Below are 21,779 nucleotides of genomic sequence, written 5' to 3'. Positions count from 1 at the left end.
CACACACACACTCCCATCACAGTAGACATGAGGCCTCACGTACCAAGGAAGCTGTCCATTTCTGAGTTTAATCAATGCATGTTTTTGTGTACATACCTCCATCAACTTCCATGTCCTGAAACTGGCACCTTTTTCCGCCACCTATCTGTTTACTTGCATCTATTACAATGCTAGTGTGTGTGTGTGTGTGTGTGTGTGTATTACCTATTTGCATAGTACAGGCAGGGAGTGCTATTCTCGAGGTGTGTCATATCTTGACCGTTCTCTGCTACCTAACACTCTCTTTTAATTCATGTCTGCTTTTTGCATTACCCAAAGTGTCAGTCATTTTATTCCATTCACCACCAAACCCAAAGAAAGATTTTTTTTTCGATCTTTTTTAAAAAGTTTCTTGCTCAATTTCATGTCAATATCCTCTGGTTGTTCTATCCCTACATCTCTCGAGGAACTGTTCACCTCTACGTCATCGATCCGTTTTAAAAACTTAAAAGATCATAATCACCTCTCACTCTTCTCTCTTCCAAAGAGGGCAAATTCTAAGCGTTTACCCTCTCCTTATAACTTAATTCTCTCAATTCTTATATTTTCATATTGCTCTCGTCTGGACCTATTCTATCAGATGTTTGAGCTCTATGGGTGCCGTGACTACACTAGGGAAGCATCTTCTAGTAAGGCTTTATGGAGGATTTAAAAAGCTTATCCATGAACTTGAATCCTGTCTTCCTATTAACCAGCAGACAGCCGGTCTCCTTCACTATTTTTCTAGAGTGGTACTCAGGCGACAGTTCAGGGACACAGTCGACTCAAAGGTCTTTTTCACACAAATTCTTGCAGCTTTTCTCCTTCCAGATGATGAATATATGATGATCATATCAATGTTTTCTGTCACTGTAACCCTTCCTCATAACTTTATGACCTTCATGACTTTGATGACCTTCATCAACAATCAAACTAATGCTGGAGTCTATCAAGGTCTCGTTGTAAGACGACACAATCCTCAACGCTATTTACTTCCCTCATGAACTTTACATCATCTGCGAACATATTTAACAGGAGTCCTTACCTTCAGGCAAGTCATTTACAATGAGCAAGAAGAGTACCGGTCCTTGAACAAAAACCTGAGGCACTCCGTTGGTGACCTCTACACATTTTGAGAAGGTTCCTCTGACGTGCGTCTTTTGTATCCATCCAATCAGATAATCTAAATGTTGAGAGAGTTTCCCTTTTATTTCCTCCTGGTGATGCAGCTTCTTAACCAGCCTGCCATGCGGCACAGTGTCAAATGCTTTCTGGCAGTCCATGTACAAGCAATACATCCAGAGATCCCCTTTCGTGTGAGACAGAGCTCGTACTCTCGAAGAAGTCAAGGAGGTTTACTTCACGAGACTTTCCTTTCCTACAAAGCGCTATTTGTCACTTGGAAAATTTCTCCTCTGTACAAATCAGAATCTATCAGACCACACCCGTTTGTGACAATGGTCTACAGTTCAAGGGCTGTTCTCGGACTTCATTCTTTTAAAGGCGTGTGCGTGTCTGCAGATATTTTTCACCTCTGAACCTTAGCATTATACTGCTTTCATCCTATTTCCTTATATTTCCATCCTTCCATCTCCAAATTGGTCTCCCACTTCTTCCCTCCACCTCGGACACATATATCCTCTTTGTCAATCTTTTCTCACTCATTCTCTCCATATGACCAAACCATTTCAACACACCCCCTTCTGCTCTCTCAACTACACTCTTTTTATTACCACATACCTCTCTTACCCTTTCATTACTTACTCGATCAAACCACCTCACACCACATGTTGTACTCAAACATTTCATTTCCAACAAATCCACCCTCCTCCGCACAAGCCCATGCCTTGCAACCACATAACATTGTTGGAACCACTATTTCTTCAAACATACCCATTTTTGCTCTCCGAGATAACGTTCTCACCTTCCATACATTCTTCAACGCTCCCAGAACCTTTGCCCCCCCCCCCCTCACCCAACCTGTGACTCTCTTCCGCTTCTACGGTTCCATCCGCTGCTAAGTCCACTCCCAGATACCTAAAACACTTAACTTCCACCAGTTTTTCTACACTCAAACTTACATCCTAATTAACTTGTCCCTCAACCCTACTGAACCTAATAACATTGCTCTTATTCACATTTACTCTCAGCTTTCTTCTGTCACACACTTTACCAAACTCAGTCACCAAATTCTGCAGTCTCTCACCCGAATCAGCCACCAGCGCTCTATCATCAGCGAACAACAAATGACTCACTCACCAAGCCCTCTCATCCATAACAGACTGCATACTTGCCCCTCTTTCCAAAACTCATGCATTCACCCCCCTAACCACCCCATCCATAAACAAATCAAACAACCATGGAGACATCACGCACCCCTGCCGTAAACCGACATTCACTGGGAACAAATCACTTTCCTCTCTTCCTACATCCTTGGTAAAAACTTTTCACTGCTTCTAGCAACTTACCTCCCACGCCATACACTCTTAAAACCTTCCACAAAGCATCTCTATCAACCCTATCATATGCCTTCTCCAGAACCATAAATGCTACATAAAAATCCATCTGTTTTTCTAAGTATTTCTCACACACATTCTACAAAGCAAGCATCTGATCCACACATCCTCTACAACTTCTGAAACCACAATGCTCTTCCCCAATCTGATGCTCTGTAAATGCCTTTACCCTCTCGATCAGTACCCTCCATTATAATTTCCCAGAAATACTCAACAAACTTATGCCTCTGTAATTTGACCACTCACTTTTATTCCTTCTGCCTTTGTACAGTGGCACTTGCATGCATTCCGCCAATCCTCAGGCACTTCACCATGTTCCATACATACAGTGAATATCCTTACCAACCAATCAACAACACAGTCACCCCCTCTTTTAATAAATTCCACTGCAATACCATCTAAACCCGCCGCCTTGCTGGCTTTCATCTCCCCAAAGCTTTCACTACCTCTTCTCTGTTTACCAAAACATTTTCCTTGACCCACTCACTTCGCACACCACCCCGACCAAAACACCCTATATCTGCCACTCTATCATCAAACACATTCAACAAGCCTTCAAAATACTCACTCCATCTCCTCCTCACTTCATCACTACTCGTTATTACCTCCCCATTTACCCCCTTTACCGATGTTCCCGTTTGTTCTCTTGTCTTAAGCAATTTATTTACCTCCTTCCAAAACAACTTTTTATTTTCCCAAAAATTAATGATACTTTCTCACCCCAACTCTCATTTAGCCTCTTTTTCACCTCTTGCACCTTTCTCTTGACCTCCTGCCTCTTTCTTTTATACATCTCTCAATCATTTGCACTACTTCCCTGCAAAAATCGTCCAAACGCCTCTCTCTTCTCTTTTGCTAACAATCTCACTTCTTCATCCCCCCACTCGTTACCTTTTCTAATCTGCCCACCTCTCACCTTCCTCATGCTACATGCATTTTTTGCGCAAGCCATCACAGCTTCCCTAAATACTCAATTCCTCCCCCACTCCCCCTACGTCTTTTGCTCTCACCTTTTGCCATTCTGCACTCAATCTCTTGTGGTTCCTCACACAAGTCTCCTTTCCAAGCTCACTTACTCTCGCCACTATCTTCACCCCAACATTCTCTCTTCTTTTCTGAAAACCTCTACAAACCTTCACCTTCGCCTCCACAAGATAAGAATCAGACATCCCTCCAGCTGTCCCTCTCAGCACATTAACATCCAAAAGTCTCTCTTTTACACGCCTATCAATTAACACGTAATCCAATAACGCTCTCTGGCCATCTCTCCTACTTACATACGTATACTTATGTAAATCTCTCTTTTTAAACCAGATATTCCCAATCACCAGTCCTTTTTCAGCACACAAATCCACAAGCTTTTCGCCATTTCCATTTACAACACTGAACACCCCATTTACACCAATTACATCCTCAAGTGCCACATTACTCACCTTTGCATTCAAATCATCCATCACTATAACCCAGTCTCATGCATCAAAGTTGCTAACATACTCACTCAGCTGCTCCTAAAACAGGCCTATCATGATCTTTCTTCTCATGACCAAGTGCATAGGCACCAAAAATCACCCGTCTCTCCATCCACTTTCAGTTTTACCCATATCAACCTAAAGTTTACTTTCCTACACTCTATCACATACTCCCACAACTCCTGCTTCAGTAGTAGTGTTACTCCTTCCTCAAACATCCTACCTATCTCTCCTTTTCTCTCATCTTAGTTACATCCACACAAATACAGACACCCCAATCTGAGCCTTCAAAGAGGATGAGCACTCCCAGCATGACTCCTTCTGTTTCCCCTTTTAGAAAGTTAAATACAAGGAGGGAAGGGTTTTTAGCCCTCTGCTCCTACCCCTTTTAGTCGTCTTCTACGACACGCAGGGAATACGTGGGAAGTATTCCTTCTCCCCTATCCCTGACACCTTAACAAGGACAAGGTCAGGCAGAGAATGGGTCACGCAAACCCTTGCGTCAACTTCGCCTCTCGCTAATCATAAGGTCACATGACCCCATTCCATGTTTCCTTCGGTTCTGTCAATATAACCTCTATCGTATCTATCATCGCTCTGTAACTAGTCTTCTGAACATGTTGTAATACATGCAAGCGCTCAGGATTCTCGTGTTTCCTTTTCTGTGTAGGTGTTTCAGTATAAATTAAAACACATATGTACATATATATATTTTTTTCTTTCTTTCAAACTATTCGCCATTTCCCGCGTTAGCAAGGTAGCGTTAAGAACAGAGGACCGGACCTCTGAGGGCATATCCTCATATATATATATATATATATATATATATATATATATATATATATATATATATATATGTGTGTGTGTGTGTGTGTGTGTGTGTGTGTGTGTGTGTGTGGATGAAGGCAAACAAGTATGAATATATACATGTGTATATATGTATATGTCTGTGTATGTGTATATGTATGTATATGTGTATACGTTGATCATATCCATCCCACTCCCAATCTCCAGTCACGTACCGGTAGGTTGACGGTATACAAGGTGAAAGTAAAAGCAGGTGGACTATACAATGGGTAAGAAGCACAGGATGGCAGACACATGAGGTGGTGATGAACGAGTCGTGTGTCCAACATTATTCCAGCCAACCATCTTTCACTTAGCCCTCTGATCATTCCTTAAGTCTGCCATTCCGGTCTTAACATGTGATTTTCATGAGTCATTACGTCTCTCGCGGGCTGATTACTGCTGGTGTGTGGGAGGGAGGGAGGCCGACTCCCAAGGTACATTAAGAGACTCCAATATTTGTCTGGTGCACGTGGTGTCTCCTCCGGCCTCAGCACGCACCACCGCTATTAAGATCAAAGGTGGGGCGGTCGTCCTGACGGCAGAGGCAACCACTCACAGGGCCACCGCCGCCTAGTGAGAGAGAGAGAGAGAGAGAGAGAGAGAGAGAGAGAGAGAGAGAGAGAGAGAGAGAGAGAGAGAGCAGCTTCCTCCTCCTCTTCGAACACACTTGGGTGGCAGGATGAAGCTGCTGCTGCTGGGGAGGAGGAGTGATAGGCGCCTTATGAACACAGCCAGAGGTTCGTCCTAGACCGTCCTGTACATACACATAGCTACTGACCCAACTCTAATACTGAATAAAAGAGGCCTCTTGGCCTACCTCTTGAACCTGCCTTACACTCGCCTTGATTTGTATAAAGTGATTGAAATAAGTAACTAATTTACCCTCACCAAGTGCCCTCACCTGTCTCTTTCCTCCAGTCACTCTCCCTCTCTTTTATCCCACTCCACAGCTTCCGTCCTCCTCCTACTCTCAACACCCACAACCTCCCCATCACTACAAATACTGCCCACGCTCCCTCAACGTGTGGTGAGAGGAGGTATCACCTTTCTCACTACAATATCATAACCTCCCTCCGTCATATACCAGCACCTCTTCCCAGGCGCATGTCATCCATACTAACCTAAATATACTAATGTATATTTTTCACCGAGACATATTCAACACAGAGCAGTTTACCTTTAATTGAGCAGATCTATTTGAAAATAAGAGGATCATTTCCTGGACGAAACTGTATGAATTTTTGGTGATAGATTAAGAAGAAAGAGATCATAACTTTTATTGCACATCAGCCCACACATCATGTCCCCACAGTGAGAAGTGATTTCTACAACAATCACACTATGTTCCCCACCTCCTCCTCACACAGCGGGTCACTTCTTGCTTCACACAAGGTCACGCTATGTCCGAGTTAAGGCGTGTAGCCTTCGGCTTCCCACCATGCCACACTATGTCCCCTCATGGTATCCACTGGTTTCATGTCATGTCAGACTATGTCCACAATAAAGCATAGAGTATCTCCCTCAAGGTGTGCCACCTATGGCTTCTGACCAGGTCACAGTGTGTCCCTTGTCACATACGTCCGCATTACATTTATCAGGTACCTTTGACTTGGTGTAAGGGCACACTACTTGCCCTTCATCCTAAGACATCTCCAGTACCAAGTCACACTATGTCCCCAAGTATGGCCAGTCATCTCTGGCGTCACAAAAGGTCACACTACGTCCACCCATATGATAAACCATTCCTGCCTTCACATGGCGTCACAGGATACACAGGGCGAAGGTACTGGCTGGTAGACGGTACACGGGTGAAGGTACTGGCTGGTAGACGGTACACAGGGTGAAGGTACTGGCTGGTAGACGGTACACGGGTGAAGGTACTGGCTGGTAGACGGTACACAGGGTGAAGGTACTGATTGGTAGACGGAACACAGGGTGAAGGTACTGACCGGTAGACGGTTCACAGGGTGAAGGTACTGGCTGGTAGACAGTACATAGGGTGAAGGTACTGACTGGTAGACGGTACAAAGGGTGAAGGTTCTGACTGATAGGCGGTACACAGTGTAAAGGTTTTGACTGGTAGACGGTACACAGGGTGAAGGTACTGACTGGTTGACGGTACACAGGGTGAAGGTTTTGACTGGTAGACGGTATACAGGGTGAAGGTACTGATTGGTTGACGATACACAGGGTGAAGGTTTTGACTGGTAGACGGTACACAGGGTGAAGGTACTGACTGGTTGACGGTACACAGGGTGAAGGTTTTGACTGGTAGACGGTATACAGGGTGAAGGTACTGATTGGTTGACGATACACAGGGTGAAGGTACTGACTGGTTGACGGTATACTGGGTGAAGGTACTGACTGGTTGACGATACACAGGGTGAAGGTACTGACTGGTGGACGGTATACTGGGTGAAGGTACTGGCTGGTAATCGGTACATAGGAAGAAAGTACTGGCTGTTAGAAGGTACACAGGGTAAGAAGCACCGAATGGCAGACAAACGTGGTGGTAATGAGTGAGTGAATGAACGAGTGAGTGAGTGAGTGAATCGTGCGTCCAGCAGAGTGGGGATGGTCCCCAACATGGCCTCGCCTCACACCATTACAATCCGGGACACTTCACACACACACACACTAATGCCCGGCTGCCACTCCGGCCACAAGTTTGCAACAGATAACTCACTTGTAGAAGAGGCCGCCCCTTCCTGGTGGAGGCGAGGGAACTTGCTGTATCAGTTCCGCAAGTGGCTATTTTTTCTCATGACACTATCTACCTCCACGCTACTCACGACCCAACCTTCTCTTACACATGAGGGTCTGCACACAGTCCTCAGCCAGGCTGCCCTCCCTGTACACACAGGTCCATCAGGCTAGTAGAAGGTTGGCTGGGTCAGCATAACGGCTCAATCACACTGCATTACTCCCACCTTATAGTGTCCCAAGCACAGTGGCCAACAAACGTCTGCACAAGAAGGCTACAAAAAGAAAAAAAAAAAAAAAACCGCCAGGATACACAACCCACTTCCTCAGAACAGATACATACATACCTGCTCAGCCAACTTGATAACCAGTGTCACGTTATCATTTCCAGCCAACCTATGGGTCGTACCTCATATGGCGTCAGAGTGCGAGTCGTGTCTTAAACAGCGTCAGTGTGTGGGTCGTGTCTCATATGACGTCTATGTATAGGTAATGCCTCAAATGATGTCAGTGTGTGGGTCGTGCCTCACATGGCGCGAGTGTATGAGTCGTGCCTCACATGGCGTTAGTGTCTAGGTCGTGCCTCAAATGGCGTGTGTGTGTGGATCGTGCCTCACAAGGCGTCAGTGCACAGGACGTGCCTCAAATGGCGTCTGTGTGTGGATCGTGCCTCACAAGGCGTCAGTGCACAGGACGTGCCTCAAATGGCGTCAGTGTGTGGGTCGTGCCTAAAATGGTGGTGTTAGTGTCTATGTCGTGCCTCACACTACGTCACTGTATAGGTCGTGCCTCACATGGCGTCAGTGTGTGGCTAGTGTCTCACATGGCATCAGTGTATAGGTCGTGCCTAACATGGCCATAGTGTGTGGGTGGTCCCTCAAATGGTGTTAGTGTCCAAGTCGTGCCTCACACTGCGTCAGTGTATAGGTCGTGCATTACAGGCGTCAGTGTGTGGGTCGTGCCTCACAGGGCGTCAGTGAATAGGTCGTGCCTCATATGACGCTAGTGTGTGGGTCGCAACTTTAATGGCGTCAATGTATGGGTCGTGCCTCACATGACGGTAGTGTGTGGGTCGTGCCTCACATAACGTCATTTGTAGGGGTTGTGCATCTTATTGCGTCAATGTATGGGACGAGCCTCACATGGCGTCAGTCTGTAGGACGTGTCTTTCTTACATGATATCAGCGTATGAGTGTTTCTTATATGTCGTCTGTGTGTAGGTCGTACCTCACATGCCGTCTGTGTGTAAGCCGTGCCTTACATGGCGTCCGTTTTTGGGTCGTGCCTCACATGGGACGAGTTCCGCTCCTTACATGGCGTCAGAGTGGGTCTTGCCTAACATGGAGTCAGTATGTAGGTCGTGCTTCACACGACGACACTGTGTGGGTCGTGCCTAACATGGAGTAAGTGTGTAGGTCGTGCCGCTCATGGTGTCACCGTGTGAGTGGTGCCTGACATGGAGTCAGTGTGTATGTCGTGCCTCTCATGGTGTCAGTGTTTGGGTCGTGCCTGAAATGGCGTCAGTGTGTGGGCCGTCTCACATGGCGTCAGTGTATAAGTCGTCTCTCGCATAGAGTCAGTGTGTGGGTTGTGCCTCACATGGCATTAGTGTATGTGGGTCATGCCTCATGGGGCATCAGTGTGTAAGTTATCCCTCATATGGTGTCAGTGTGTTGGTCGTTTCTCGCACGGCGTCAGTGTGTGGGTCGTCCCTCACATGGGTCAGTGTATAGGTTGTATCTCACATGTAGTCAGTGTAGGTCGTGCCTCACATGTAGTCAGTATATGGTCGTATCTCAAGGCATCAGTATGTGCGGTCGTGCCTCACATGGTGTTAGTGTGGGTCGTGCCTCACATGGCGTCAGTGAATAAGTCGTACCTCATATGGCGTCAGTGTGTGGGTCGTGCCTCAAACGGCGTCAGTGTGTACGTCGTACCTCACGTGGCGTCAATGTATAGGTAGTACCTCACGTGGCGTCATTGAGTCGTGCCTCACATAGCGTCCGTGTGTGGGTGGTGCCTTATATGGCGTTAATCTGTGGGTCGTGCCACAAATGGTGTTAGTGTATAGGTAATAACTCACACAGCGTTAGTGTGTGGTTCGGGCCGCACGTGGCGTTAGTGAGTGGGTCATGCCTCACACATTGCGTCAGCGTATGGGTCGTGCCTCACATGACGACAGTGTGCAGGTCGTGCTTCACATGGCAACAGTGTGTAGGTCGTTTTTCACATGGCGTCAATGTATGGGTCGTTTTTCACATGGCGTGTGTGTGGGTCGTGCCTAATATGTCATCAGTATTGGTCGTGTCTCTCACTTCGTCAGTGTGTGGGTCGTGCCTCAAATGGCGTCAGTGTTGTACCTCACATAGCGTCAGTGTGAGGGTAGGGCCTCACATGGCATCAGTGAATATGTTGCCCCTAACATTTCGTCAGTGTATGGGTCGTGCCTCACATGGCTTTTGTGTGTGGGTCGTGCCTCACATGAAGTCAGCGTATGGGGTCGTGTCTCCATGGCGTCAGTGTGTGGGTCACGCCTGACATGGCGTTATTTTGTGGGTCGTGCCTCACATGGCGACACTGTGTGGATTGTGCCTCAAATGGCGTCAGTGTGGGTCGTCTCACATGGCGTCAGTGTGTGGGACGTGCCCCACTTAGCATCAGTGTGTAGGTCGTACCTCACGTGGCATCGGTATGTGGGTTGAGCCTGACATGGCGTCAGTGAGTGGGTCGTGCCTCACATGGCGTCAGTGTGGGTCGTGCCTCACATGGCGCCAATGAACTAGTCGCACCTCAAATAGCGTCAGTGTGAGTCGTGCCTCACATGGCGTCAGTGTTGATCGTGTCTCACACGGCATTAGTATGTGGGTCGTACCTTACATGGCGTCAGTGTGTGGGTCGTATCTTACATGCGTCAGTGTTTGGGTCGTGCCTCACATGGCGTAAGTGTGTGGGCCGTCTCACATGTCGTCAATGTACAAGTCGTCTCTCACATGAAGTCAGTATGTGGGTTGTGCCTCATATGGCCATTAGTGTGTGTGGGTCGTGCCTCATATGACATCAGTGTGTGGGTTGCGCCTCATATGGCGTCAGTGTGTTGGTCGTTTCTCACACGGCGTCAGTGTGTGGGCCGTCCCTCACATGGCGTCAGTGTATAGGCCGTACCTCAAACGTTGTCAGTGTAGGTTGTGCCTCATGGCGTCAGTGTGTGGGTCGTGCCTAACATGGAGTCAGTGTGTAAGTCGTGCCTCACATGGCGTCAGTGTAGGTCGTGCCTCACATGGCGTTACTGTGTGGGTCGTGCATAACATGGAGTCAGTGAACAGGTCGTACCTCACACAGGTCGTACCTTACATAGCGTCAGTGTGTGGTTAGTGCATCTTATGGTGTTAGTGAGAGGGTCGTGCCTTACAGGGCGTTACTGTGTGAGTCGTGCCTCACATGGCCTTACTATGTGGGTCGTGCCTCACATGGCGTCAATGTATAGGTCGTACCTCACATGGCGTTAGTGTGGGTCGTGCCTCACATGTCGTCAGTGCAAGTCGTGCCTCACATGGCGTCAGTGTGGGTCGTGCCTAACATGGCATCAGTGGTTGGGGCGTCCCACATGGCGTCAGTGTATAAGTCGTCCCTCAGATGAAGTCAGTGTGTGGGTTGTGCCTCACACGGCGTCAGTGTGTGGGCCGTCCCTCACATGGCGTCAGTGTATAGGCCGTACCTCATATGTCGTCACTGTAGGTCGTGCCTCACATGGCGTCAGTGTGTAGGTCGTACCTCATGTCAGGGTATAGGTCGTACCTCACAAGGCATCAGTGTGTGGGGTCGTGCCTCACATAGCGTCAGTGTGTGGGCCGTGTCTCACATGGCATCAATGTGAGGGTCGTGCCCCATATGGTGTCAGTGTGTGTCGTGCCTCACATGGCGTCAGTGTAGGTCGTTTCACATGGCGTCAGTGTGTGGAACGTGCCCCATATGGCATCAGTGTGTAGGTCGTACCTCACATGGCATCGGTGTGTGGGTCGTGCCTGACATGGCGTCAGTGAGTGGGTCGTGCCTGACATGGCGTCAGTGTGGGTCGTGCCTGACATGGCGATATTGTGTGGGTCATGCCTCACATGGCGTCAATGTACTGGTCGTACCTCAAATGGCGTCAGTGAGTCGTGCCTCACAGGCGTCAGTGTTGGTTGTGTCTCACACGGCATTAGTGTGTGGATCGTACCATACACGGCGTCAGTGTGTGGGTCGTACCTTACATGCGTCAGTGTGTGGGTCGTGTCTCAAATGGCGTCAGTGTGTGGGTCGTGCCTCACATAGCGTTACTATGTGGGCCGTGCCTCACGTGGCGTCAGTGCGTGGGCCGTCTCACATGGCGTCAGTGTACAAGTCGTCTCTCACATGATTAGTGTGTGGGTTGTGCCTCACATGGCATTAGTGTGTGTGGGTCGTGCCTCATATGACATCAGTGTGTGGGTTGTGCCTCATACGGCGTCAGTGTGTTGGTCGTTTCTCACACGGCGTCAGTGTGTGGGCCGTCCCTCACATGGCGTCAGTGTATAGGCCGTACCTCACACGTTGCCAATGGAGGTTTTGCCTCATGGCGTCAGTGTGTGAGTCGTGCCGAACATGGAGTCAGTGTGTCGGTCGTGCCTAACATGGAGTCAGTGTGTAGGTCGTACCTCACATGGCGTCAGTGTAGGTCGTGCCTCATATGGCGTTACTGTGAGGGTCGTGCCTAACATGGAGTCAGTGTGTAGATCGTGCCTCTCATGGTGTTAGTGAACAGGTCGTACCTCACACAGGTTGTACCTCGCATGGCGTCAGTGTGTAGGTAGTGCATCTTATGGTGTCAGTGTGTGGGTCGTGCCTTACATGGCGTTACTATGTGGGTCGTGCCTCACATGGCGTCAGTGTAGGTCGTGCCTCATATGGCGTTACTGTGTAGGTCGTGCCTCACATGGCGTTACTATGTGGGTCGTGCCTCACATGGCATCAGTGCATAGGTCGTACCTCACATGGCGTTAGTGTGGGTCGTGCCTAACATGTCGTCAGTGCAAGTCGTGCCTCACATGGCGTCAGTGTGGGTCGTGCCTAACATGGCATCAGTGGTTGGGGCGTCTCACATGGCGTCAGTGTATAAGTCGTCCCTCAGATGAAGTCAGTGTGTGGGTTGTGCCTCACATGGCGTTAGTGTGGGTCGTGCCTCACATGTCGTCAGTGTAAGTCGTGCCTCACATGGCGTCAGTGTGGGTCGTGCCTAACATGGCATCAGTGGTTGGGGCGTCCCATATGGCGTCAGTGTATAAGTCGTCCCTCAGATGAAGTCAGTGTGTGGGTTGTGCCTCACATGGCGTTAGTGTAAGTGGGTCGTGCCTCATGACATCAGTGTGTGGGTTGTGCCTCATATGGCGACAGTGTGTTGGTCGTTTCTCACACGGCGTCAGTGTGTGGGCCGTCCCTCTCATGGCGTCAGTATATAGGCCGTACCTCATATGTCGTCAGTGTAGGTCGTGCCTCACATGGCGTCAGTGTGTGGGTCATGCCTGATGGTGTCAGTGTATAGGTCGTACCTCACACGGCATCAGTGTGTGGGGTCGTGCCTCACATAGCGTCAGTGTGTGGGCCGTGTCTCACATGGCATCAATGTGAGGGTCGTGCCCCATATGGTGTCAGTGTGTATCGTGCCTCACATGGCGTCAGTGTAGGTCGTCTCACATGGCGTTAGTGTGTGGAACGTGCCCCATATTGTTTCAGTGTGTAGGTCGTACCTCCCATGGCATCGGTGTGCGAGTCGTTCCTCACATGGCGTCAGTGAGTGGGTTGTGCCTAACATGGCGTCAGTGTGGGTCGTGCCTGACATGGCGATAGTGTGTGGGTCGTGGCTCATATGGCGTCAATGTACTGGTCGTACCTCAAATGGCGTCAGTGTGAGTCGTGCCTCACATGGCGTCAGTGTTGGTTGTGTCTCACACGGCGTTAGTGTGTGGATCGTACCTTATATGGCGTCCGTGTGCGGGTCGTTCCTTAAATGCGTCAGTGTGTGGGTCGTGTCTCAAATGACGTCAGTGTGTGGGTCGTGCTTCACATAGCGTTACTATGTGGGCCGTGCCTCACATGGCGTAAGTGTGTGGGCCGTCTCACATGGCGTCAGTGTACAAGTCGTCTCTCACATGAAGTCAGTGTGTGGGTTGTGCCTCACATGGCGTTAGTGTGTGTGGGTCGTGCCTCATATGACATCAGTGTGTGGGTTGTGCCTCATATGACAACAGTGTGTGGGTTGTGCCTCACACGGCGTCAGTGTGTGGGCCGTACCTTACAAGTCGTCAGTGTAAGTCGTGCCTCATGTTGCCAGTGTATAGGTCGTACCTCACAAGGCATCAGTGTGTGGGGTCATGCCTCAAATGGCGTCAGTGTGTGGGCCGTGTCTCACATGGCATCAATGTGTGGGTCGTGCCCCATATGGCGTCATTGTGTAAGCCGTGCCTTCCATGGCGTCAGTGTGTGGGTCGTGCCTCACATGGGACGAGTTTCGCTCCTTACACGGCGTCAGTGTGGGTTTTGTCTAACATGGAGTCAGTGTGTAGGTCGTGCCTCACATGGCGACACTGTGTGGGTCTTGCCTAACCTGGAGTCAGTGTGTAGATCGTACCTCTCATGGTGTCAGTGTGTGAGTCGTGCCTAACATGGAGTCAGTGTGTAGGTCATGCATCACATGGCGTTATTGTGTGGGTCGTGCCTAACATGGAGTCAGTGTGTAGGTCGTGCCTCACATGGCGTCAGTGTAGGTCGTGCCTCATATGGCGTTATTGTGTGGGTCGTGCCTGACATGGCGTCATTGTGTGGGTTGTGCCTCACATGGCGTTACTATGTTTGTCGTGCCTCTCATGGTGTCAGTGTATAGGACGACCTCACATGGCGTCAGTGTGGGTCGTGCCTAACATGACGTTAGTGTGTGGGCCGTCTCACATGGCGTCAGTGTATAAGTCGTCCCTTACATGAAGTCAGGGTGTGGGTTGTGCCTCACATGGTGTTAGTGTGTGTGGGTCGTGCATCATATGACAGTGTGTGGGTTGTGCCTCATATAGCGTCAGTTTGTTGCTCGTTTCTCCCACGGTGTCAGTGTGGGCCGTCCCTCACATGGCGTCAGTGTATAGGCCGTACCTCATATGCTGTCAGTGTAGGTCGTGCCTCACATGGCGTCAGTGTGTGGGTCGTGCCTCAAATGTCAGTGTACAGGTCGTACCTCACAAGGCATCAGTGTGGAGGTCGTGCCTCACATGGCGTCAGTGTGTGGGCCGTCTCACATGGCATCAATGTGTGGGCCGTGTCTCACATGGCATCAATGTGTGGGTCGTGCCTCACATGGCGTCAGTGTGTGAGTCGTGCCTCAAATGTCAGTGTATAGGTCGTACCTCACAAGGCATCAGTGTGGGGATCGTGCCTCACATGGCGTCAGTGTGTGGGCCGTGTCTCACATGGCATCAATGTGTTAGTCGTGCTTCATATGGCGTCAGTGTGGGTCGTGCCTCACATGGCGTGTGTATAGGTCGTACCTCACACGGCGTCAGTGTGTGGGTCGTACCTCACATGACATGTGTGTGGGGTCGTGTGGGCAGTGTCTCATGGCGTCAGTGTAAAGGAATTGCCCCATATGGCGTCAGTGTTTGAGTCATGCCTCATACGGGGTCAGTGAGTGGGTCGTGTCTCATATGGTGTCAGTGTGTGGGTCATTCCTCACGTGGCATCAATGTATAGGTCGTACCTCACATGGCATCAGTGTGTGGGTCGTGCCTTATATGCATCAATGTGCGAGTCGTGCCACACAAGGTCTCATTGTATAGGTCATAACTCATACGGCGTTAGTGTGTTGGCCGTGCCTCATATGGCGTTAGTGAGTGGGTCGTGCTCACACTGCGTCAGCGTATGGGTCATGCCTCACATAGTGACAGTGTGTAGGTCGTGCTTCACATGGCGACAGCGTGTAGGTCGTGCCTCACATGACGTTAATGTCTGGGTCGTGCCTCACATGGCGTGTGTGGGTCGTGCCTAAAATGGCGTCAGTGTATAGGTAGTACCTCACATGGCGTCAACGTAAGGGTAAGGCTTCACCTGGCATCAGTGTATATGTCGTGCCTCACATTTCGTCAGTGCATGGGTCGAGCCTCACATGGCTTTTGTGTGTGGGTCGTGCCAGACGTGGCGCCAGTGTATGGGGTCGTGTCTCACATGGCGTCAGTGTGTGGGTCATACCTGACATGGCGTCATTTTGTGGGTCGTGCCTCACATGGCGTCAATATGCAGGTCGTACCTCACATGGCGTCAGTGAGTCGTGCCTGTGTGGGTCGTGCCTCACATGGCGTCAGAGCGTGGGTTGTGCCTTACAAGGCGTAAGTGTTGGTCGTGTCTCACACGGCATCAGTGTGTGGGTCGTGCCTCACATGGCGTCAGTGTGTGGGTCGTGCCTTACATGGCGTCAGTGTGGGTCGTGCCTCACATGGCGTTACTATTTGGGACGTGCCTCACATGGCGTCAGTGTGTGGGCCGTCTCATATGGCGTCAGTGTATAAGTCGTCTCTCACATGGAGTCAGTGTGTGGGTTATGACACATGGCGTTAGTGTGTGTGGATCGTGCCTAACATGACGTTAATGTATGGGTCTTTTTCACATGACATCAATGTGTGGGTCGTGCCTCACATGGCGTTAATGTGTGGGTCGTGCCTCACATGGCGTCAGTGTGTGTGTGTGTGGTTCGTGCCTCACATGGCGTCAGTGTGAGCGAGTCGTGCCTCACGTCAGTGTAGGGCCTCCGTGCAGGGCGATTAGAAGCGGGCGGCCATTTTCTGTTTACCAGTGTGTTCAGGGTAATGCCGGCCGGCGAACATGCCAATATTTGTGATTCATCCCAGAGTACAAAACCCTGGAAATGTATAACACACCCAGGAAAATAACGATGCCGGAAGCTTTTTGTGGCCAGGAGGTTTTCACAGATACAATCTCCACATCCAATCAATCTCGGGGTCAAACAGGTGGATTCTGTTACATTTGCCGGTAAATAAATGTCAAGGTTGAACTAACACACGATTGTCAAAGGTCGATGTTGTGTCATCGCCAGTGAAGGAAATATACGGTGACATGATGGATTCTGAATAGGTGGGGCTGCAATCTTCATCCCCCAATACAGTGTGAAGGGGGACGGTTACGGTCCCCTCACAGTGTGTGGTTACGGCTCGCTCAGTGTGTGTGGCATAGAAGTATACTACGTGGGAGTTATAGTTACCCCACAGTTCCCCTACAGTATGTGTGTGGCAGAGACATGTATGAGGCAGTGCACCACAGTGTTGTAGCAGGGAGATGTATCATAAGGAATTTCAGTCCTGAGAGAGAGAGAGAGAGAGAGAGAGAGAGAGAGAGAGAGAGAGAGAGAGAGAGAGAGAGAGAGAGAGAGAGAGAGAGAGAGAGAGGTATATCAGATTGTGTTATAACCCTCCCCCCCCCCCCCCCATTTCCCCGCAACAAGTAGGTACATTATGGTAATCGTATCCCCCCCCCCCCCCTCTCGCAACAACTGGTGGCGTGGAGAGAGAGTGGTTGGTTGGTTGGTTGGTTGGGTGGGTGTGCTGGGGTACGGTGCTGGGATACTCACTCTTGCACTTCATGCCTTGGCTCTTGACGCCGTGCATCATGGAGCCGCAGTGGTCACAGAAGGTTGGGGTGGTGTAGGAGGTGTCCTCCCACTGGTGCTGCAGGTGATCCGTTTGCTACACCCACAACCAACACACATATGCACGTCCAGGGGACGTTTTCATAACCCATAATATAGTATGTTTATTGTATACGTAAAATAAAACATTCAAACATTTATCATGAATGAAAAATGTTGCAATGGAGATAAAAACACAGAAAAACAAGATAAGGTAACCAACGGAACCATTGACGATGGGCCGAGAAGAGTCCACAGGTAACAGACATGCAAAGAGGAAAAGAATGGAACACATAAGACACTGAATGGCATGCTGGGTGGATATGTAGGGAGGGGATGAGAACAGTAAATAAAGTGTTGCAGTAAAACGAGAAAACACGTAAAAATAATGTTACCACGGTTCATGCTCGGGACTTACCTGCTGGGTGGCGGGACCTACCGTCCTCTGCTGGCTGACTACCACACCTACGGATGATCACTAACACCAGAGCACCTACACACACACACACACACACACACACACACACACACACACACACACACACACACTGAAAGGTTTAAGGCCATAAATTTTCCTACCATGGAAGAAAGAAGAGAAAGGAATAACTTGATCACAACCATTAAGTTCATAAGTATGTATACAAGAAAATTTCCTCTGTCAGCATGTTGCTGAGTCCACTATGTTCGTTACTGTAGTATGAAAACTGACAACATCACACAAGATGCACCAACCGGAGAAACAGATGATTCGATGGTCGTGTATGATTTATGTGGTATGTCAGGACGGGAGATAAAAGAGCAGAGCGTACGACACCAGACTCAGAGACATAACGGTGAAAACCACAAAGAACTCAACGATTTCTGGAAACCTAAGCTGTTAAGTGGAGGACAGTAGTAGCCATGGACGAGGCCATTATGGTGGAAGGTTCTGTGAAACCAACAATGAAGAAATGGGAACATAACTGGTCACCATCTGTCTCACAACTAATGAACTCCGCGATGTGCCATGGCGAAGACCCAGGCAGCACCGCAGCCAGCAAGCATTTGTTAGGTTCTCGAGAATAAAGGACGAGTCAAGCATGATAAAGAAAAAAGTAAACAAAGAATTTAAAAAGAATATTCCAAACACGGCCTGAGATAACCTAAATCGTTTACATAAACATATCACGATCAATCTATCTACCAGCTAATCAGGCTACAGGATTCAGAGTAAGTAGAGGAGGTGTGGTGGATGATGCAAAAATTTGCGAGGAAGTGAATGACGTAAGCGTTTGTACTGAGGACGACACTACAGACCCACAACCAGTGAAGTGGACGAGAGACGAAGGTCTTAGAAAGAGATGAAATATCTTGGGAATACAAAGAAAACAAAATACTACAGGGTCTTGACCGGTATAAGTCTCAGGGTTCTTATGAACTTTCTCTATGTGATGATGAATGTAGATACTCAACCCCATCCCCCACTATCTGATGGGGTATACTGTCCTCCCCATTATGAGAAGCGTGGAGGTGTATGTGTGTAAGGGTATGGGTCGGGGTGCAGCGATACTCTTCATGCCCTGGCTCTTGACGCCGTGCATCATACAGCCACTATGTTCACTTTTCCCACTGGAGAAAAGTACAACGCCAAGAGAGGTGAAGAGGACAAACATCATACACTCTATATGAAAGGAAACCAGTTTCCCTGACGAGAGTGGTCTGGAGGGTAACTTAAAAAGATGATCAGAAAACAAATAGGTAACTTCTTGCTGAGGAGAAACATGGTTTCAGGGGAAGGAGGACATGTGTAACGAACCTCTTTCATTTCTATGAGAGAGTGAACTCCGTTCTGGACAAAAGGGAAGGCTAGGGAGGGATTGTGCGTATCTGGACTGCAAGAAAGCATTTAACAACGTAACGACAGGAAACTGATAAAGAAGCTATATGTTCAGGCAGGGGGAAGGGGCACACCCCATTGATGGAGGGATTATCATCTAAGTGGATGGGAACAATGGACGTATGTTGGAGGAGGTTTCTCGAAATGGGAAGAGGTAACCATTACTCTTCTTGATTTATGTTTGGAATCCTACTTGAATATGTCTGTAGATGATGCCGAAGGTAAAACGCAGAGGATTGCATGAACTTACATGGGGACCTAGACAAACTCCATCGTTGGTGTGATACATGGTCGATGAAATTTAATCCAAGTAAATGTAAAGTGATGAGGATGGGACACAGAAGGCCTAGATATGAATATTATCTAATAGTAAAATAACACCACAGGAATCAGTCTTTCTCGCTAAGGGTCTGACATTAGAACATCAAAAAAGAAGACAAGCCGACTGCTGGCAAATATCAGAATTCTATTCAGCAACATCGATAGAGACATCGATTATGCAGCATAGTGTTAACATCCTAAATTAGAATATAAACTAGAAAATGCTTCTCTAGTTTGGTCATCACACTCAAAGAACTAACAGATAAGGTCTAAAGGAGGATAACAAAGATAGTACCCGAACTATAAGAGCAGAGTTACAGGGAATAAGTTTGGCGCATAAAATTTGTCCACCATAGTGATCTGATTGCAATCTTTTATGGTTTCAAACCGGTCTGATGACGCAGACAGCGAAAAGTTCTTGGGGAGACGAAAGGACAGAACAACCAAGGCCATAGAGCGAAAGATGTATTTAAGAGGTAAAGAAATTCTACAGCAAAAGCTTGGAGATGTGAGTGGAAAAACTGAAAAGACAAAGTATGAACTGCATATAAAAGATCAAAAAAATTCTTCAATAGTAGGGAAAGTTGAAGAGACGGTGTTCCTCTAGTGTAGAACTCCCCCCCCCCCCCCCCTGTACAGTACTTAAAAGTTGGCAGTCACACACACACACACACACACATACACACATGTAAAATCACAACACACACATAACCCATGTGATAAAAATATATACTACTTATAAATGAATCCCCCACCCCCCCAAAAAAAAAGGAATATCCAAGACTAAAATACTGCTGATGAGCAGATCCGGCAGAAGGAATGACACAGAGAGGGTACTGCTGACACACACATGCTGGTGAGCAGCTTCTGCAGTAGGAATGACACAGAAAAGATATTAATAGCTCACAGCATATGTTGATGAGCAGGTCTTATGGTAGTCTGTCACGAACAAAACACTGCTCACAACCTATGCTCACAACCAGTTATGGGCGGTATTGTACTTACATCTCTGGCAGCGCACCTACATCATAAGTCAGCTCTCTGGTTACCTGTGAAGCATCAATCACATCACATGCTCCTACACTGGAGAAAACCTGGTGCAAAGGAAGGGTGTGTATGGCATGCTTCTGGTGGTAGGAGGAAGGAGGGAGTGTACGGCATGCGTCTGGTGGTAGGAGGAAGAAGGGTGTGTATGGCATGCTTCTGGTAGGAAGGGGTAGGAGGGTGTGTGTGTGGCATGCTTCCTGTAGGAGGGCGAAGGAGTGTGAGTGTATGGCATGTTTCTAGCGGGTAGGAGGAAGGAGGGTGTGTGTGGCATGCTTCCGGTGGGAGGAAGTGTGTATGGGATGCTTCTGGTGGGAAGGAAGAGAATGTTTGTGGTATGCAACTTGTGGGAAAGGGAAAATGTGGCAAACTTCTGGTGGAAAGGGTGTAGGAGGGAGTGGCATGCTTTTCATGAGGGGGGGAGGAAGGGTGTGGCATGCTTGTGGTGGGAGGGTGAAGGAGTGTGTGGCATGTTTCTGGTGGCAATGGAGAAGGTGTGGGTGGCATGCTTCAGGCGGGAGGGGGAGGCTGTGACATGCTTCTGGTGAAGGGAGGGTGTGTGCGGCATACTTGTGGTGGCAGGCGGTAAGGAGGAGGGAGTGTGTGGCATATTTCTCGGAGGAGAAGGAGGAGGAGGGAGAGTGTGCCATGCTTCTGAGAGGAGAGGAAGGAGGAGGGAGAGAGAGGCACGCTTCTGGAAGGAGGAGGAGGAGAAAGAGGGAGAGTGTGCCATGCTTCTGAAAGGAAGTGGAGGAGGGAGAGTGTGGTACGATTCTGGGAGAAAAGGAAGGAGGAGGGAGCGTGTATCACGCTTCAGGGAGAAGAGGAAGGACGAGGAAGAGTCTAACTAACAAGCTTCTGGGAGGAGGGGAAGGAGGAAGAGGTGTGGCATGCTTCGGAGAGAAAAAGGAGGAGGGAGAGTGTGGCATGCTTCTGGGAGAAGAGGAAGGAGGAGGGAGTGTGTGGCATGCTTCTGGGAGAAGAGGAAGGAGGAGGGAGTGAGTGTGTGGCATGCTTCCGAGAGAATAAGAAGGAGGATGAGAAGTGTGGCATACTTATGGGAGGAATGAAAGGAGGTGGGAGATTATGGAATGCTTCTGGGAGGATAGGAAGAAGTAGGGAGACTGTGGCATGTTTCTGAGAGGAACAGAGGAGGAGGAGAGTGCAGAATGCTTCTGGGAATAATAAAAGCAGGAGGGAGAGTGTGGCATGCTTCTGGGAAGAGAGGAAGGATGAGGCAGTGTAAACATGCTTCTGGGAAGACAGGAAGGAGGAGGAGATTGTGACAT

General features: G+C 48.8%; 1 protein-coding gene across 11 annotated transcripts in view; it reads right to left on the bottom strand.

The window, feature by feature from the left end:
* The window catches only part of LOC139756399 (protein kinase C, brain isozyme-like), a 498,787-nt gene that overhangs the window by 418,253 nt on the left and 58,755 nt on the right, over positions 1-21,779 (bottom strand). For 6 of the 11 annotated variants that reach the window (XM_071675818.1, XM_071675821.1, XM_071675813.1 and 3 more), the window contains exon 2: positions 17,193-17,307. The exons of the other annotated variants lie outside the window; for them this stretch is intronic. In XM_071675818.1, the coding sequence (XP_071531919.1) occupies positions 17,193-17,232 (40 nt within the window). In that variant the 5' untranslated portion in view covers positions 17,233-17,307. The remainder of the gene's footprint in view (positions 1-17,192; positions 17,308-21,779) is intronic. 11 annotated transcript variants of the gene reach the window in all.

Source organism: Panulirus ornatus, chromosome 21, assembly GCF_036320965.1.
Source record: "Panulirus ornatus isolate Po-2019 chromosome 21, ASM3632096v1, whole genome shotgun sequence".
NCBI classification, from domain to species: domain Eukaryota; kingdom Metazoa; phylum Arthropoda; class Malacostraca; order Decapoda; family Palinuridae; genus Panulirus; species Panulirus ornatus.
Note: the sequence above shows the minus strand (reverse complement) of the source record. Positions and strands in the feature narration are given on the sequence as shown.